This window comes from Protopterus annectens, chromosome 5.part0, assembly GCF_019279795.1.
Source record: "Protopterus annectens isolate FY-2018-M chromosome 5.part0, PAN1.0, whole genome shotgun sequence".
NCBI lineage: Eukaryota > Metazoa > Chordata > Ceratodontiformes > Protopteridae > Protopterus > Protopterus annectens.
The window spans coordinates 664043630-664061866 of NC_056735.1; the positions used below are offsets into that span (position 1 = coordinate 664043630).

At 36.9% G+C, this 18237-nt stretch overlaps 1 protein-coding gene across 1 annotated transcript in view; it reads right to left on the reverse strand.

Moving 5' to 3' along the window:
* Positions 1-4085: 4085 nt before the first annotated feature.
* ABHD10 (abhydrolase domain containing 10, depalmitoylase) overlaps positions 4086-18237 on the reverse strand; it is a 190632-nt gene continuing 176480 nt past the window's right edge. The window contains exons 4-5 of the mRNA XM_044072512.1: positions 17723-17860; positions 4086-4819 (exon numbers count right to left, since the gene is read on the reverse strand). Of these exons, the coding sequence (XP_043928447.1) occupies positions 4478-4819; positions 17723-17860 (480 nt within the window). The 3' untranslated portion in view covers positions 4086-4477. The remainder of the gene's footprint in view (positions 4820-17722; positions 17861-18237) is intronic.

Here is an 18237-nt window from a genome sequence, read left to right on the forward strand (position 1 = left end):
TACCAGAGATATATAAAATCCTTTCTAAAACTACATATTCATTAATACATAAGGTTTTTATTCTGGCCCAAACTGAGTTAATAACCCCCCCCATCTTGGCAATATACATTTATTTCACCAATTTTAAAACCTAATAAAGATCCAACTAAATGTTCTTCATATCGACCCATCTCATTACTTAATGTTGATTATAAAATGTTTATGAGTATTTTTGCTGATAGATTGAAGACAATTATCCCCGGCATTATAGACATAGATCAGACGGGCTTCATTGTAAATAGAAATACTTTTGATAATATAAGAAGAACTTTAACATTAATTGATTTTGCAAATAGGAAAAAGAAAGATTTAACACTTATTAGTCTTGATATAGGTTCAGCATTTGATTCAGTAAGTTGGGACTATCTGTTTACCTTACTGAAGTGCACAAATTTCTCTGATGCATTTGTAAATTTAATTGAGCATTTATACAAAGGAACGCTGGCTTATATTAAGGTAGGAACATATGTTTCACAAAAATACCCATTCTTAAAGGTACAAAGCAAGGATGTCCACTTTCTCCACTATTATTCACTTTAGTAATGGAGCCTTGGGCTAATTTGATTAGAAACAGTACTGACAGAGGGTTTTGAAATAGAAGAAAATACAACATCAAAAATTCAACTTTTTGCAGATGATGTTCTAATTACATCAGCAGGATCTAATTCTTCTATGCAGTCTTTATTTGATAAAATGATGAATTTTAAAAGTATTTCTGGTTTAATATTCAATGAAGAAAAACTAAAATACTACCTATATATACACGAAAAAATACTCTCATTAGTGATTTTACTAAATATGTACCCAACTCAGGTCAGATAACTTATTTAGGTATAATACTATCTAAAGATATTAAATCTATTATATATAATAACTATAATACCTGTTTTCTTAATATACAAAATCTTTTTGATACCTGGAATAATATGTTTTTTACTATGGAGGAGAGACTTACAATTATTAAAATGATAATATTCCCCAAGATTTTATACTTAATAAAATCAATAATACTTTCACCTACAAAAATAACTATCAAGAAACTGAATACACTAATGTTAAATTTCTTATGGGCACCTAATAGACCTAGGATTGCATTAAAGAAACATACTAATAGCTGGTCTCAAGGGGGTATTTCTTTTCCAGACTTTAATTTATATATTATCTCTTCTATTATAAAAGTTATTACTTTATTAACAGATCGGTCATATGTCAAAATGGAAAGATTATTGGGAGCTAATTAGTATGCACTTCATGAAAATCTCCTTAACACATAAAAATATGATTATAAATAACTCCATGTTGTGGTTGCTAAAGGAATTTTGTACTTCACCTATTACACCTAAACATATGGTCTGTTACCCATTAAATATTATTATTAGTTATCGTAACTTTATATTCATGCACCCTAAGTATAGGGAATGGAATTTTATTGTATTCCCTATAATTTATACTCAGGGTATGCTTATGTCATCTACTTCTGAAGGAGCTCATTTAGCTATAGATAATAATCTAAAGTACTGGTATCAGCTGATATCTGATAATAAAGTTAAAAATCTAGATTTCTTAAAACAAGAATTTGATCTAAGAGAAACTTGCTGGTTAGAGGTTCAGATCTTTAGACAACATCTCATTGATAGAATAGATCTAATGTCTATAACAGTTAAAGAATCTATTCCAAAACTGATTGATTACTTGATAATAAATTTACAGCATAAAGTTTCTGATAAAGGTAAACTTTCATATATACATAAAATTATCAGACAAGAAACTTTTTACAATGTAGATTCATACTGGAATTATTTCACCTCTATTCATGGGGACCCACCAACTCAACAAGATAAACAAAATATATTGGAATCTGCTTATAGAATACATCTTCCATTGTCTGGAGACTTTATACATGGAAATTTTTACATAGATCTTTTTATACACCTTTGATGATGAATAAAATTAATAAAGATAATCTATGTAAGAGATGTAATGTAGAAATTAATGCTGACTGGGCTCATATGTTTTATGACTGTATGAAGTTGAAAGAATACTGGAAGTCAATTAATGAATTTTTGCAGGCTCTTTTTACAGATAATTTCATTATTTCTAAGTCTCTTATATTATTCAACACACCTGTACCTCAATGTGTTAAAAAGATTAAGCTTCCCTTGTTATGGTCTATCCTAGCAGTGGCTAGGAAAATAATAACTAGAAATTGGATTTCAGATACACCTCCTTCGTTCAATGAATTTAAAAATGTTATGAATATAATGTGTCATATGGAAATAAGCACAATTAGAATGAGAACAACTACAAAAACATCACATTTTATTGTATGGGATAATTTACAAAATTTGTTAAAAAAATTCTAATTTCAATAGCACAGTATTTTAGTTTAATTAATTGATCTGATTGTAGTGGATGTCTTTGTAAATACTTTAGTTGTTTTGTTGAATATTATAATAATACCTATTTTTAATTATTTGTATAAAATTGTTATGATATTTCTCTTATATGTTAAAACAATAAACTTGTTTAAAAAAAAAAAGAAAGGCCTGAGGTAATAGATGCCTGATCTGAGGAAGGGTAGTCTTCCTCCAGCCTGGGTCTTTTGTCTGAGGGGGGTTGAGAGCCCCTGATGAGTGAAATCAAATCCTCAGCCATTTTAAGCATCTGTTTTTTGGGCATGGGACCTTGAGTGGGGGCTTGAGGACCCTGTTTTTTTAATTTTCTTTGGAGCTTTAGATTTAGTGTACGATTTAATAGATAAGGTGGTAGGCCTGAAAACGCCTTCAGAAATGGCAGGCCTTGCTAAACTTTCCGTTTCTCCGCCAAGAGTGGCGTCGGTATCTGCAGTGGGAATGGGGACTGAGGAACCTGCGACCTCAGGTACTGAAGTCACCGGTAATAAGGTATCATCGGTAGTCAGGGGCTGCATAGGCGCCTCGCTGAGAACCGGAGAACCGGTAGTCGGCCTTAGCGTGGTCTCAGTACTCGGTGCAGACCTCGGGTGTCTGTCCTTATCCTTGCGTTTTTTGCCTAAAACTGGCGTCGGCATATCCGACGACATAATATAATTAAATGTTTTGCCAAAATAATGAAGGGCGAACTCCGCCCGGCGCTTAATAGTGCGCTTGTTAAATCTAGCACAAAAACGGCAGGCCAAGACGTTGTGTTCTGGCCCTAAACAAGGTATACAATAAGAATGAAAATCCTTATGCGGTATTTGCTTCCCACAAGAAATGCAATTATTAACTTTGTCTGACACCGGTCTGAGGCAAGAAAAGTTTCCCCAACGGGGTACTTAGCTTTAAAGAAGACTTCGGCTGAAATACTTTCGTAAATCTCAGGAGCTGGCCGACCGGCACTTGCGAACTGCTTCTGCTTCGGACACCGCGCGGCAAGAAAGACTGAAGAAAATGGCGCCGGCTGCCTCTTTTATACCCCTGCCGCACTGACGCCAGGCAAGAAGCGACGACAACCGACGCCGGACCTAGACTTTGGAATTCGGCCGACCGAGGACCCGCCTGACGGCAGATAACCCAAGTGTGATGACTGCAGCTGTATGCACGAAGAACATCCAACTTTCGTCAATCCAGAGTCACCCACTTGGCTGAGGCAAATTACCAGCCTGCTGTGGTGGCAAAGGCTATTTAATCTTTTCAGATTTTTTTGTGGCTGGAAGATGGTGTGACAGAAGGACCAGTAGTTTGTTCTATGGTCAGGACGAAAATGGTGCTCGATTCCCAGGGAAGCTTAGCAGCAATAGTCAGTAAAACAGAAAAGTAGCAAAAATAACTTTTGCCCCAAAGAAATCACAGTATAAAATCACTTTAAATGCTTTCCCCAGCCCCAAAATGAAGAAAAAAAAAAGTTTTCCCAAAGAAAATATTTGAAACAAGTTAATTTTTTTTCCACAAAAATAAAAGCATGCATTCTCTACAATTTCTTCCAGGTCTTTTGGGTACACATGGAGAATGGAATTAGCTCTATACTCAACTTAAACAACTTTCAAATGTAAAATAAACGCATACATACATAAACAAGAAACAAACTAACAATTTTAAAATATTTAATGGCATATTTATTACAGAGGTAGAAAAAATACAAGATTACAAAAAAAGGGGTACAGTATAGGCACAAACAAGGAAGCATTTTCCTTGTTTAAAAAAAAAAATGAACATTTACCAAGCCAGAAAAATGTACTATAAACAAGTTTCTTTGATACAGAGGTCCATCTCCTCCCCAAAAGCAGCAGTGTGATCATCACATTATATTTGTGCAAAATACAAAATGAAAAAAATACTTGCAAAAATTATTGCATGGCAATATTAGAAAGGGAAATCCCTATTTCTTAGGCACACAGACTCCTTAATTTACACTGGTAGCTTCAGTGGGGCAAGCTTAACATACACAAGAAATGTACATCTTCCTTCCATATCTTCAGTTATCCAAGTGTTGTAAGTTTATCAATCAAATCATCAACAGTGTATGTCAGCAACTTGATGTCTTCTTTCTCTGTCAGTCGATGCTGCCCATGTTTTCGCAAGATGACATCTACATCTGTGCTGAGGACACAGTCAGCCACCTGTAAAGACACATGCCACGGCACATCTTCATCTTTCATCCCATGGATTAGTCTAATAGGACATGTAACTGGAACAGGGCTAGAAAGAATGCAGTGGTTTTCTGCCTCTTTGACGGCATGATATGGGACTGTATACACACTTTCTTTGTTATGCTTCATTGTTATCTTCCATTCCCCTTTCTCTTCAATTTCTTTTTTAACCTAAAAGGCAAAAGAGTTAAAAATTCTCAAAATATCAAACAGAATTTGAAGTCCATAAATGCTCTATTGGTATTACAAACATTTACACTAACAATTAAAAATGTGCTGTATAAGCAGAAGTGATAAACTTGTACTTCTGACCTGTAAGCAAAACTGATAATTAATCTAACAGACTAGAATGAAAGCTTGAGAAGTAACACCATCTTAGGACTACATGCCTGCAGGTCCATTGGCACAACTTCTATAACTATAAGCAAATCTCAAAATCAGTAAATATATATCAGTTGCTAAAACAACCACCAGTATATAACTATTAAGCACATTAAGGTAACGATTTTTTAAAAGGACATATTTATAGCTGGCACTGCCACAGAGAAGACCGATTGCCAAGACGGATTGTAATGTTTAATTAATTATTTAATTTATGAGACACTTGTTTACTGGGCAAGTCTGACCAGGATAATATCCCATGTTTCAGCAGAAGGCCTGGGAGAAAGGCTCCACACTGACATAATATGGTTAGAGTTATATGGAGTACAATTAAAAAAAAAAAGTTGATACAGATAATTTATACATGCAAGTAAGCCTTGGGTATCTTATACAATAACAAAAATGAAAATTCCACTAATTACTATAAGCTTTTAAAAATAAAACACACTTGTATGCAAGTGTTTAACATAAAAAAAAACAAAGCAGAGCTCTTTGAGAATATTTTTTGCAGCTCAAATTTCAACTAAAATGAACTCAAGATACCAGGGTGAGGAATACTTTACTAGTTCTGAAGTCCACACACGCGGCTGGGGCAAAAAATATATAGGAATGCACTACTATTCTTTCAACCAAACTCAGGAGGCCTACTAAACAGAATGCAAAATGCTGCAAAAGCACAAACTGAATTCCAAATCATTAAAGATCCAGTAAACTAAAGGCTAACTAGATTTTCAGACACTAATGGATTTTGAAAAAAAATAAGTACAGATGCATTCTTTGAATACTGTAGTACTGCACTAAAATCCCAAAGCTTTTTTCAAACAATTCAATTAAGCAAAGTAAATGACAAAACATACAGGTGGGTAACATACAGTTAAAATAAAGGCAACGTATAATATAATTATTTATTCACAAGGTGGGATGGTGGATATTATGTATTATTGGAATTTTCTTTTAAGGAACAAAGACTTTGTTAAGCTTTTGCCTGCTAAATCTTTTTTGTCCTTTAAAAGAGGTTGCAATGTTAAGGATATGATTTGTTCACAGTCATTTCTCTTTAACTGAAGTAAACAACCTCAAAATATGGGGTCGATATAGTGTGGCCTCTGTTCAAGTTGTTAGTGTGAGGACATTCACTCAGATTAATAGGGCTACTTTTACGACAAATTATGTATTCTGTTGCAGTGCTGAGGGCATTACTTACATATTGAAATGTGATTGTAATTTGTTTTATGTAGAGGAGACTAAAAGGGCCTTTAAGGTAAGGTTGCAGGAACACTTAAGAGATATTAAGAATAAAAAATGGAGAGCCCTTTAGCTGTTCATTTTAATTTATATCATGGTGGGGATGGTAGTTGTTTAAGAGGTACTATTTTAAGTATTTTATGGCATAGCTTTAAAAAATAAAGTGCTTTATAAGGAAGCAGCTTTTATTCTAAAATATGGTATGTTGACCCCTACTGGTCTGAATGTTGAATGCAATTGGAAATTGCTATTGTAATTAAATGTGTGATTTTATTGGATGCTATTGAATTGTATTAATGGGTTACAGTTGTTAGTACTTGTGTTTTTTGTAGAATGTTGAGATAATTCTTGAAAGGCCAGTGGCCAAGGTGCTAGAGGCACATTTTTGTTTTAATAAAAGTTTGGACTGGCTGACTTCATGGTAATTTTTCACATTGGTGGTTGTAGATTATTAATTTTGATGGCCAGCAATCCTGCTTTCCAGTTACCTAGAATTTTTAGAGGATAATGGTGACGCTACACAGAACTATGGAGCAATACATTTCTCAGTCAGTTGACAGTGCACCAGATCGTGGGACACACCGAATCGACACACCGAATCAACACTTCTAGAAGTGTGGAAATGTGTAAATCCTGGGAGAAATTGGAAGGAGGTCAGAATAAGAGAGCTCTCCTAACCCTTTTATATCGGTGGGACAGTGTTATAATTCTCAGTTTTCTTCTGAATTACAAGGTACTGTTGAAAAAAATGGAATGATTACTTTATAAAGAGAATTTAGCACATTTTAACTTGTCCAGCTTGCAGAGGTATCACCCCACGTGGGCTAAGGGCTTTTAAAAATCCATCCATGCCCTTTGATTTCACAGATAATGGAGAAACAGTTTGAAAAGAGGTGGATAGCAACTGCACATCGTTGTGCGTCTAAGTAGGTTGATATCCTTATAGAATGGGACATAGTTAAGCAACGGAAACTAAGAGACGAAATTTCTTCAACTTGTTCAGTGTTATCCTTCCCGATCAGTACCTCCAGTTTTGAACGTTTAGGCAGTATTAATGAGACATTACAATCTTCCTCAAGATATTATTGAGAGAAAAATGAAGAAATTAAATAGAGACTTGCAGGACTACAGTAATGGTACAGCCTTTAAGAAGAGAGTCAATAAAAATCGGCAACAAGAAATTAAATAGAGACTTGCAGGACTACAGTAATGGTACAGCCTTTAAGAAGAGAGTCAATAAAAATCGGCAACAAGGGGGCAGGCGTTTCTTTGGTAAAGCAAGTGGTACTAGGCAGCATGGTGTTTCTTTAGCTTCTTCTGAAGCCACTGCAATTTCTGATTGTGAGGACGACTCAGCAACCTGATAAGATAACTTTCCAATGAATGGCAGAATGATGGACACGGGGCTGACCAGATCCTAGTAGAGAGAGGCAACAGCAACAATATATAAATAAAAGAAAGAAATGGTACTGACTAAGACTGATTTCTCATAATTTAATAATGATTGTTTGAATGTTGGTGAAAGTGGATTAGTAATTAATCTGGTGCAGTCCTGAAAGACTGAGAAATATCTATGCTTAATTGTGACTTAAACACATCCCCACTGTATTACCTAGGTTACATGTATTAAACATGGAAGTATTTTGTTGGGTTAGAAAATTGCATTTATTATTTTTCTTTCCTTCCAGAAATGACTGCACACTTGATGAAAGGTTTGAATGTAATGAATCACTGTAAAATTTCAAGTCTAGTAGTAATGAGATATTTTACTACTGTGATTCTATTTGAGAAGATGTTGAAAATGTGAATGCATATTGTTATTCAGATACTGAAACATTACCTATAAAATAGATTATGCCCCCTTTACTCACGAGGCAGTACAGCATTCTTCTGGAATGGTAAATTTTGAAACAGAGTCCGCCTTTGAAAATTTTGTTAAAGTTAGAAATAAAGTTAGTTACAATCTTACAAAGGCAGAATGGCTTGCATTAAAGGATATGAATAATAGGAAGGAATTGGTATTTAAACCATTCGATAAAGGAAACAAAATAGTAATGTACTTTTCTCAATATCTTAAAATGTGTTATGATAATCTGAACACCACTGATGTTTACAAGGTGGCTACACTTTTTGAATATGAGAAGGCTTTAAATGATTTTCAGGAATTAATGAAAAAAGATACACATTGGATTACTTATCTAAGTTGGACTTTGAGAAAAAATGTACAAGTGAAGGTTGCACTATTGCAACTTTGTACTGTTAGCCCCAAGGTGCACAAAAGTTTGTGGGACCACCAAGATTTCCCATGGTATCAACTGGTAACTACTTTTTGCACAATAGGCATAATGTTACATAGCTTTTATTAACTTCAGTAGAGAAATTGTCTTGTTATACAAAGGGCACTTGATTGACTTTCTGAATAAAATTAAGTCGTTAAAGTAGACAAAAACTAATTATTGGACTATGATAGACATGAAAAGTATATACACGAATATCTAGCAATGTTTTGGTATAGAGGCATTAAAATATTTTTTGGGAGATACCCCCTTGACAAATTATATTATTGATTTGCTTTACTTTTGTCCAACATTTTTTTTTAATTCAATGGCAAGATTTATTATCAGGTAAAGGGAACAGGTATGGGGGCACCTTTTGCTCCCATGTATAACTTTTTCATGGGTTTGTTTGAAATAGAACATTTATTTAAAAGATGAATTTCTTTAAAAATCACGTGGCTAAATATTACAGATTTATAGATTTGATTTTTTGTTATGTGAAGGTGGCCAAACTCTAGTTAATTCTTTTGTTGTAGATCTACAACAGAACATATTTGGCTTACAATTTGATGGCTTTCAACTGGGTAAGAGCAACATTTTTGGATGTGGAGTTGGTGGGTCATACAAGTGGTGTAATACAGACTGAAGTATACAAGAAATTTGAAAATATTAACCATTTTTGGATGGTAGGAGTTGTCACCCACCGCACTTATTTAAATCTTTGACCTATACTGAGCTTCTGCGTATAAGCCGATGTAATAAAAGAGTGGTTTTGTACAATAAAAAAACATGTATTATGTTTAGACAACTGGGCTATGATGAAGTAGTTATCCATGTAAGCCATGCAGATTATTTTTGGACAGCAACGTACTGAAATAATTCAATATAAGGAAAGGACTATGTTTGGCTCGAATGCTAATAATGCTGCTAGCTCTCAAACAACATTTATTTTGTGACAACATATACTACGATGTATTATTGGAATTTTCTTTTAAGAAACAAAGATTTTGTTAAGCTTTTGCCTGCTAAACCTTTTTTGTCCTTTAGAGATTGTAATGTTAAGGATATGATTGTTCATAGTCATTTCTATTTACCTGAAGTATCTTTGGTTAAACAATCTCAAAATATGGGGTTGGTACTGTGTGGCCACTGTTCAATTTGTAGATATATTGTGGGGACATTCACTCAAGTTAATAAGATTACTTTTGGGCCAAATGATGCATTCTGTTGCAATACTGAGGGCATTATTTATATATTGAAACGCAATTGTAATTTATTTTACGTGGGGGAGACTAAAAGGGCCTCTAAGGTAAGGTTGCAGAACACTTGGATATTAAGAATAAACAATGGAGAGCCCTTTAGCTGTTAATTTTAATTTATATCATGATAGGGATGGTAGTTGTTTTAAGAGGTACTATTTTAGAAAAGGTTAAGTATTGTATGGTATGGATTTAAAAAAATAAACTGCTTTATAAGGAAAAAGTTTTTTATTCTAAAATATGATATGTTGATCCCTACTGGTCTGGTAACTGTTGGGCTGTTTTTTTGCAGTTGTATGCAATTGTTCAACATAAAAAGCAAAGTGCAGCTCTTTGAGAGTATTTTTCTGCAGCTCGAATTTTGACTAAAATGAACTCAAGATCCCAGGGTGAGGAATACTCCAACAGTTTTGAAGTCCACACACTCAACTGGGGCACAAATTATATAGGAATGCACTTCTATTCTTTCAACCCAACTCAGGAGGCCTACTAAACAGAATGTAAAATGATGCAAAAGCACAAATTGAACGTCAAATCATTAAAGGTATAGTGAACAACTACACTTCCAGATACTAAATGAAAAAAAATGAAGTACAAACATGCTCTGTGAACTGTATTGCACTGAAATCCCAAACCTTTTTCCAAACAGTTCAGTTAAGCAAAGTAAATGACAAAACCTACAGGTGGGCTACAAACAGTTAAAAATAAAGACATATGACCAAAATAAGAAGCATTTCCAGTGAAATGATGAAGCACAAACCTAAGCTGCCATGGAAGAGTGTGAAATTCAGAAGACAAATGGAAAAGGAAAAGAAAAATTGGATAAAATATTACATGGAACTGCTAGAACTAAAACACTGCCTAAACAGATCATAGCAGAACTAAAACATTACCCCAACAAGGCCATAGCAGATATGGCCCACCAAACTTCAATGTTCCAAAAAGCAAATGAAAAAAAAAATCTTGAACTAAAAATAAACAAAGGTTATATCAAAGGAGCAAAATACTGATGGCCTCAGTAAGATACAAACAGTACAACTGTTTTGTGCTTGTGACAAAATAATGTACTTTGGATGTCAGATTATCCTCAAGGAAAACTTCTCTAGAGAAGCATATATTGACTTGCGGCTTCTTGTAGTTAGACCATTATCATTTACAGCTATATATGCACCATACATTGCACCCCTTTTTTAGTTATAAAATCTATATACATTGGATATGCATTCAGGTAGCATGCATTACGGTTACACTAACAATTTTAAACTAACCTTAACTGTACTAATCCTGCCAAGGGTTTTTGCACCAAATAAAAATCATACACATTCAAAACATTTTAATAAAATTGATGTTTAAATCCTTGGTAGCATGGTTAACTGAATTATTTTTTTTGGTATTCGTTCAGCTATCAAATGTTTAAAGAGGAATATTCATCTCTTGTGATAGGAATGGATGTAGTAATTCTGGCTTTTTTTCTTGGGGGAGTGGGCTTTGACATGTGTTAAACAAATCTGATGCCTTCTATACAGCTTACCATCTTTCAGGACCGGGTCTAGTCACTTGATAAACTATTTCAAGCTTATAAACTTGTTCCTTATATGCCAGCCCTTCGTCAAGCTTCCCCTGCACCTGACATCCCAAGACTGTGATAAAAAGTCATCCAGAAGAGCCATCATCCAAGCAACCAATAGGTGTCTTTAGTGACCCTGCATGTATATCCTGTCTTGCTGGCCTACTATGTGGGGGTCTCTACCACAGCTAGGCTTTTCTGGTTTACCAAAACTTGTCCTCGACTACAGCAAAGATGCTACTCCCCTAATGGCCAAGTATGGCTGATCCCCCAAGACTGGGGTTCAAAGACATCCATTCTGTCTGTCACATACAACAGCTGGACATCATTCTGGCACAAGTCAAACAAATACTTTGTTTTCAAACCCCAACCCCTCCTACTGGTGTCTGACTTTGGAGTTAAATCAATTCCTCTACATTCTTGTTGAGGGACCATTCGTGAGGTAGTAGTATGTACCTGCTCAGTTTGTCCGCTAATACGCTGGACTTCCCCTGAATATGTGTTGCTATAAGAAAGCAGCTGGAAGAGATCACCCATTGCCCGCACTTAACACAGGGGGTAAGATCTGGTTCCTTGTTTGCTGATGTACCAAACCACTGACATGTCTGTCTGAATCGCAGTTGTTCCTGAAGGGAGAACACTCTTAAAAGGCCTGGATTGCTAGAAGCACTGCTGTCAACTCAAGGACAGTGGTATGCAAAGTGCCCTCTTCAGGGGACTATGTGCCTTGGACAGTCTTTCCCAGGTAATGTCCCCCCTCCACCCTAGCTGGGAAGTATCCATAGTCACAATGGCCTTGGGCTGAAAGGGGGGGCCAACGAACGGCCTTGCATGACCTCTCAATTGCATCCACCACATAAGATCCCTCTTGCATATATTGGCGATACATATCTGAGCCAAAAAAGGAAGGTGAAGTATTGACCATTGTGAGGCCAGCATCCACTGGAGAACTCTCATGTGAAATCTAGAAAAGGGTAATAATGTTACTGCTGCCGCCATTGACCCCAACACCTGAAGGACCAAGCAGGCTGAGATTTTGGTATTGCAAACTGCCTTTTTTACTTGTGATCTTACTGTCTGAACTCTGGAGACAGGAAGGGAGGCTGTAGTTGATTTTGTATCAAGCAGTGCTCCTATGAACTCTAGACTTTCACCTGGTTCTAGATGAGACTTTTCGTAATTTATGGTTATTCCTAGCAGAGCACATGCCTGGATCACTTTTTCTCTTGCCAAAATAGCTGATGCCTGGGTGAGACGGAGATGAAGCAATCACCTAAATATGGAAACACCCGGAATCCCTTCAGTTTCTGCTACAACTGCCAAGCATCTGGTAAACACCCTGAGGGCTGTGGTAAGACCAAAGGGCAGAACTCTGAACTGGTAGTGACTGGCTCGTCTGTTCATCTTTATATGACGACAGCACGCATCCTAAAGATCTACTGAGCATATCCAATTGTCTTTTTCAAAAAATGGAAGAAAGGACTGAACCTTGACCACCTGGAACTCAGTCTTTTGAAACGATTTGTTTAAGAAGCTGAGATCCAGACTTGGTCTCCAGTCCCCTGTTTTCTTTGGCAGTAAAAAATACCTTGAGTAAGTTCAAGATTCTAACTGGTCTGGGGGAACCTTTTGAATGACTTTCTTCTAGCAGCCTTTGAACCTGATTTGCTATTTGTTCCTTCTGATTGGGTGGCACATTGGGAATTTTCTTGAATTGGGAAGATAAATGGGAAAATGGCATTATATAGCCTCTGGAAATGATCCTCTGCACCCAAGTATCTATTTTTAGCCAGGCTCTCTGGTGCAGGGACAGACAACCCTCAATTGCCTCGAGAGGGTGACATTCGGGCTTCCTTTCAGAAGAGCTAAAAAGGCTTAACAAGGAAAGAATCTCTGAAACCTTGGCTCTACGGGCCAACTCTGCCTCGAAGGTGGCGTCTACTGCTCGAGTTCCCTCCTCTGCGGGAACCTCTTCCACATGTGCCCTGGAAAGATCCTTGGGAGTTTTTGAACATTTTACCCCCGTTCCGATGATGCCTTGAAAAGGATCTTTGAGGGGTGGAAAAATGCACACCCATGTCAGAAAAAGTCTTTCCATCCTTCTCACACCTGGACTAAGTATCTTTAACCTTGGGGCCAAAAGAGAGATATTCAGTCAAAAGGAGTTTTGACAAAAACTTAAAGGGCTCCGTAAAACCACATACACACAACCAGGTGTGTCTAACAGCAACGCCTGGAACCTGCTGCTCTAGAGGTTCCTTCTAATTAAAAATAAGCCCCATGGAGAAGCTGGATACCGAATGTAGGGTAGCAAACAGAGATACGAGACAGATGCTTTCACCTCTTCAGAAACTGATCCTAAGAGGGCATACCTGACAGCTCTTTAATCAGGTCCCTTTGTAGTCTCGTGAAATGTGTCAAACAGTTCAGTGACCTTAATATGAAGGTTGAAGCAAAGACATGCTTCCTTAACCTGCCCATCACCCAAGACTCCTTTGTTGGGGGGATGAACGGAGGAACTTTCTTCCACAAGTTACTTCTTAGTGGCCACCGCCACAACTATGGCATCAACAGGCATACCCTTGGACTAAAACTGCTTATCCTCCGGAGCAGTCATGACTTTGTCTAGCTTCCTGGGGACTGATTCAATGATGTCTGGATCCTGCCATGCCCGCTGCAAGATCAAGTTAATGAGCTTGCCGGTGGGCAGAGTTACCAAGGAGGTAGATGGGATAGTAGTCAACACCTCCAGGAATACAGATTCCTCCAAAGGGTTGTTGGGCTTCCAGCCACCTCTCCGTTTTAGGATCTCCTGGAAATCTCTAAATGAGACATCAGGTGGTGACCGTGGCGATCCTTCACCTTCATCAAAAGCTATCTTCTGTCATAGATTCAGGGAAATCTAAATGCTTCCTCTTGCACGTTCTCTTCTTAGGGACCTCCTCAGCAGGGTACTCTGGGAAGGTGTCAGAAGTGGGGATACCCTCATGGAATGCCTAGAGTTTCGGTACTGGCTGTCCCTATGAAGAGGATAGTTGCGACTCCAGATGCTGAGAGTACAAATGTAGACAGAGGATTCGAGGGGTAGGCGTCACCTGAGTCAGAAGGGCAAAGAAGGCTCTGTCTAAGATTGCAAAGTCGGACTCACCATGATGAGGGATAGAACCCTGGATCCAAAACAGCCCATCTCTGATCCACGGTCCCTCCCTACCCGGAGGGCAGCCCACCCAAGGCTGAAGTCAGAGCCAAACTAACCACTGCCGAGGCTCTGAGGTGTAGTGATGGCTCTGAAACCCTCAGAGTTGGGTGAAGCACAGGATAGAATCAGCTCCAAGATCTCTCCACATCAGACTGAACAAAAAAAAGAGCTCAGAGCAAACTTCAGATCCAACAGCAAAGGAATTCTTGGATCCAAAGTAGATGGACCCGGACAACTCAGATTCAAAGGTTGCGAAACCTTGAAAGGAGTCAGAGGAGGAATTGGTAAAGGTGGAGTATTGCAAGTACGGATCTCCTGACCCAAAGGGGTAGAAGCCAGACCAATGACTGGCTCTGTGCTGAGAGAATTTCTCACTAACCTCTCCCACATACTCTTCCAGAAGCCTTACGGAAGACTGAGTAGGCAATCCAGAAGAAGAACTTGGCCTCTCTAAGATGGGGGAAGGAACTCTGAAGGGAAATGGGACCTAGTGAAGGGGAGTATTTTGTTCTGGGTCAAACCACCACATCCTCAGGTCTAATTGTCAGATCGGAGGTAGTCTGATCCAATGTGTGTAATCTTGAGGCTTGTCGGATCCAAGGATCATTTCTTTACATGTCTCAGATCCGAAGAGGCAGTCAAACCCATAGATTTTGGTCTTTTCTTCTTAGAATGCGAGGGAAGAGATGGATCCATAACAGCCCTTTTCAAGGACTTGTAAGCAGTGGAACTGCTTGGAGAAGTGGGAGAAATATTCCTAGATTTTTGTTTATAAGCTCCAGATAAAGCCTCGCTAAAGTAGGATGGAAGTAAACCCTTCAATATTAATTTGTTTTCACATTCAATCAGAGCCCCTGGATTGAATGCATGACCGATTGACCAATTTTTGTGGAAATGAAGGGGTCCAGTATACACAAAGCACATCAGTGTCAGAAAAGGGTATTTTCTGACCACATTTTCCACACTTTTTAAAATCTGCTGGGATTTTATCTGCTTATAACATCTTAACAAGATATTCTAACAAGTACTAACAATAACAATGACAGGAACACAGTCCAAAAACCTGAAAGCTGTAAATGTTAAAGAGTAGGACGATAACGGAGTAACTATAAAGGGTTTTTTTTTGTTGTTAAAACGAAAGGAAAAGGAAGAGAAAGGGCTACCTACAAAGGTAGAGAACAGCTCCAACGAGCGTACAAGGGAAAGGGAGAGAAAGAAACTACTAACTACAGTATTTTATAGTGTACGCTAGTATAAAAAAAGCAAAAGATAAAAATGATCAAGAAACCCAACAGTAAAAGAAGAAATAATACACTTATCTAAATTCAAGCTCAGGAGACTAGCAACCATGTATTTCACTGGAAGCAGCAAACGAGATCTGAGGTAATTGGGACTGGTGCATTCTGGGTAAGGGAAAAGTTTGAGAGTTCTAAGTTGCCATGATCTTTTGAAACAGCAGAGTCAGACCTAATGGTTGAGATCCAAACCCATCAGTTGAGGAGAGAATGAAAACTGACATCAGATCTAGGTTTCCTATTTTTTTTTTTATGTAATACTAACTTTCAAGAAACTGAATCATGAATCAAAACAAGTATACCCTAGCTATTAAATTCTCTCTCAAATATAAATATCTTTGATATCCTAGAAAACACAAATCGGTTGAATTCCACGACTCAATTACTATCAACTTATAACCTTCTTAAACATACTTAGATACTTGGTTCACTGTACTTATTAAAAATACTTTGAGCATTGCAAAAATATCCCCTTTTGAGATTAATAAGATTCTCTGGTTGTGTTACAGTCCCTTTTCTCAATTCTAAAATAGATCTGATAATTTCTGAGATTTTTCCAACATCATAAACAGTACCATAATATCTTAAATGGAAATAATCATTCGAAAACATTCACAGGTCAGATACACAAGCCTTCCAATTATTAATACGTTCCAGGCTATAAAATATGCAAAAACTACCTAACCCAAGAACTAAACTGATGACCCCTAATATACAAGTAATCACACCATCATGGTTATCACACTTAATACTACATTAACTAATTTGGCTTCCATTTATTCCAATTTAAAATAGCCCTTTTCACATGATTTGTGTGTTATTCAAATTGTTGGTTCCAGCATGTATCAATATGGTTTTGCATTTCTCATTCCCTGTAAGTAACTTGGGCAATATAATCACATCATCTAATTTTAATCCTGAAAGGGATAATAATGTTATTCTATCTTTAACTTGCTCAAAACCTTCAGAGTCGGTTTCATCATGGAATACGCAGCATCAAAAGCTCATGGTCATCTGTCCTAACCTTGTCCATATCATAAATCATAAATGCTTCCACAGGATTACAATTTAGTCTTCCCATACCTCTTTTTAAATTTTTCTCCCTGAACATTAACACATGCATGCTCAGGAATGTCACTAACCCAACTAGTACAGCATGTCAGTTTCTAATATGTTACTCTACTCCCAAATATTCAGCTTCCTTGATTTCACAAGAACTATTTACTAAACTATCACTTTCCACATTAGTGACTTTGTTTCTTACCTTTATTTTTTCTACACCTTATTTTTTCCCTTCTTTTTTGCTGTCGATCTATTTTTCCTTTTTTGAAAGCACCTTTATGCCACAATTATTTATAAAAGTGAGTTGTTACACAGTTAAATGAATTCTTTATATTTACATCTAAAGCACCACTAATACTTAATATTAGATTTCCCACATGTATGTTTAAATCCATTTACACTGTCTAACACTGATTTTATCACTTGGGAACAGCACTTCAGTAGGTATGATGGCACTTGTGACAATAACTTTTTTTACCCCGTTTTGTGTCTAGGACCACGTACAGGTCCTTTAAAATAAAATCTAACTTTCAGTACAAGAGAGCCACAAGGGTCTACACATACGACAGTTAATTGAGTTCATAAAGTAATAAAATGCATCCATGTTACAATGCAGATGATATCAACTGCACAGATACAAACTAGCTTGCGCAACTACAATTATAGTTAACACAATGCCAGGACAGACAGACAGACAGAGAGAGACAAAAATCAAGTAACCAACAGAAAATGTTTTTGAATTAGATAACCAATCTTATTCAGTAACAAAGCAATACTACATTACACTTACCTCAACAGGAAGCTGTTTAAAAGTTGATACAACGTGGTCAACAGCTGCAGCTACCCCCACAAGAGCTGCAATTTTTTCTGGTCGAGCCAGTGCAGCAAGGAACATCAGCCATCCACCAAAGCTGGAGCCCACAAGAATCTTTGTATTACAAACAGAAAATCAGGATTAGAGAAAGACAAAGTTTAACACTACAAATAAACACTTCAAATTACAAAAAAATGCAATAATCACAAGGTTACTGACCTCTACTGCTAAGCAAAATTATATTCAGATTCAAAAATATATTTAGTGCTGGGAAAAGTGTTGTCGCTTTCCTGCTTTGGACACAATAGAAGAGTCTTTGTGGGTTCTGTTCAAGCAGCTTTATTTTATACAAACACATCACTATAGAAGTTTACTGACTTTAAAGTAACTTGTATCCAAACTAAACTGCGATCATGCATGCTCATGCTCTGCCTGCTTTCAAAATGGTACTAGGGATTGCACTTGTCTGGAATTTATATGTGCACGTACAG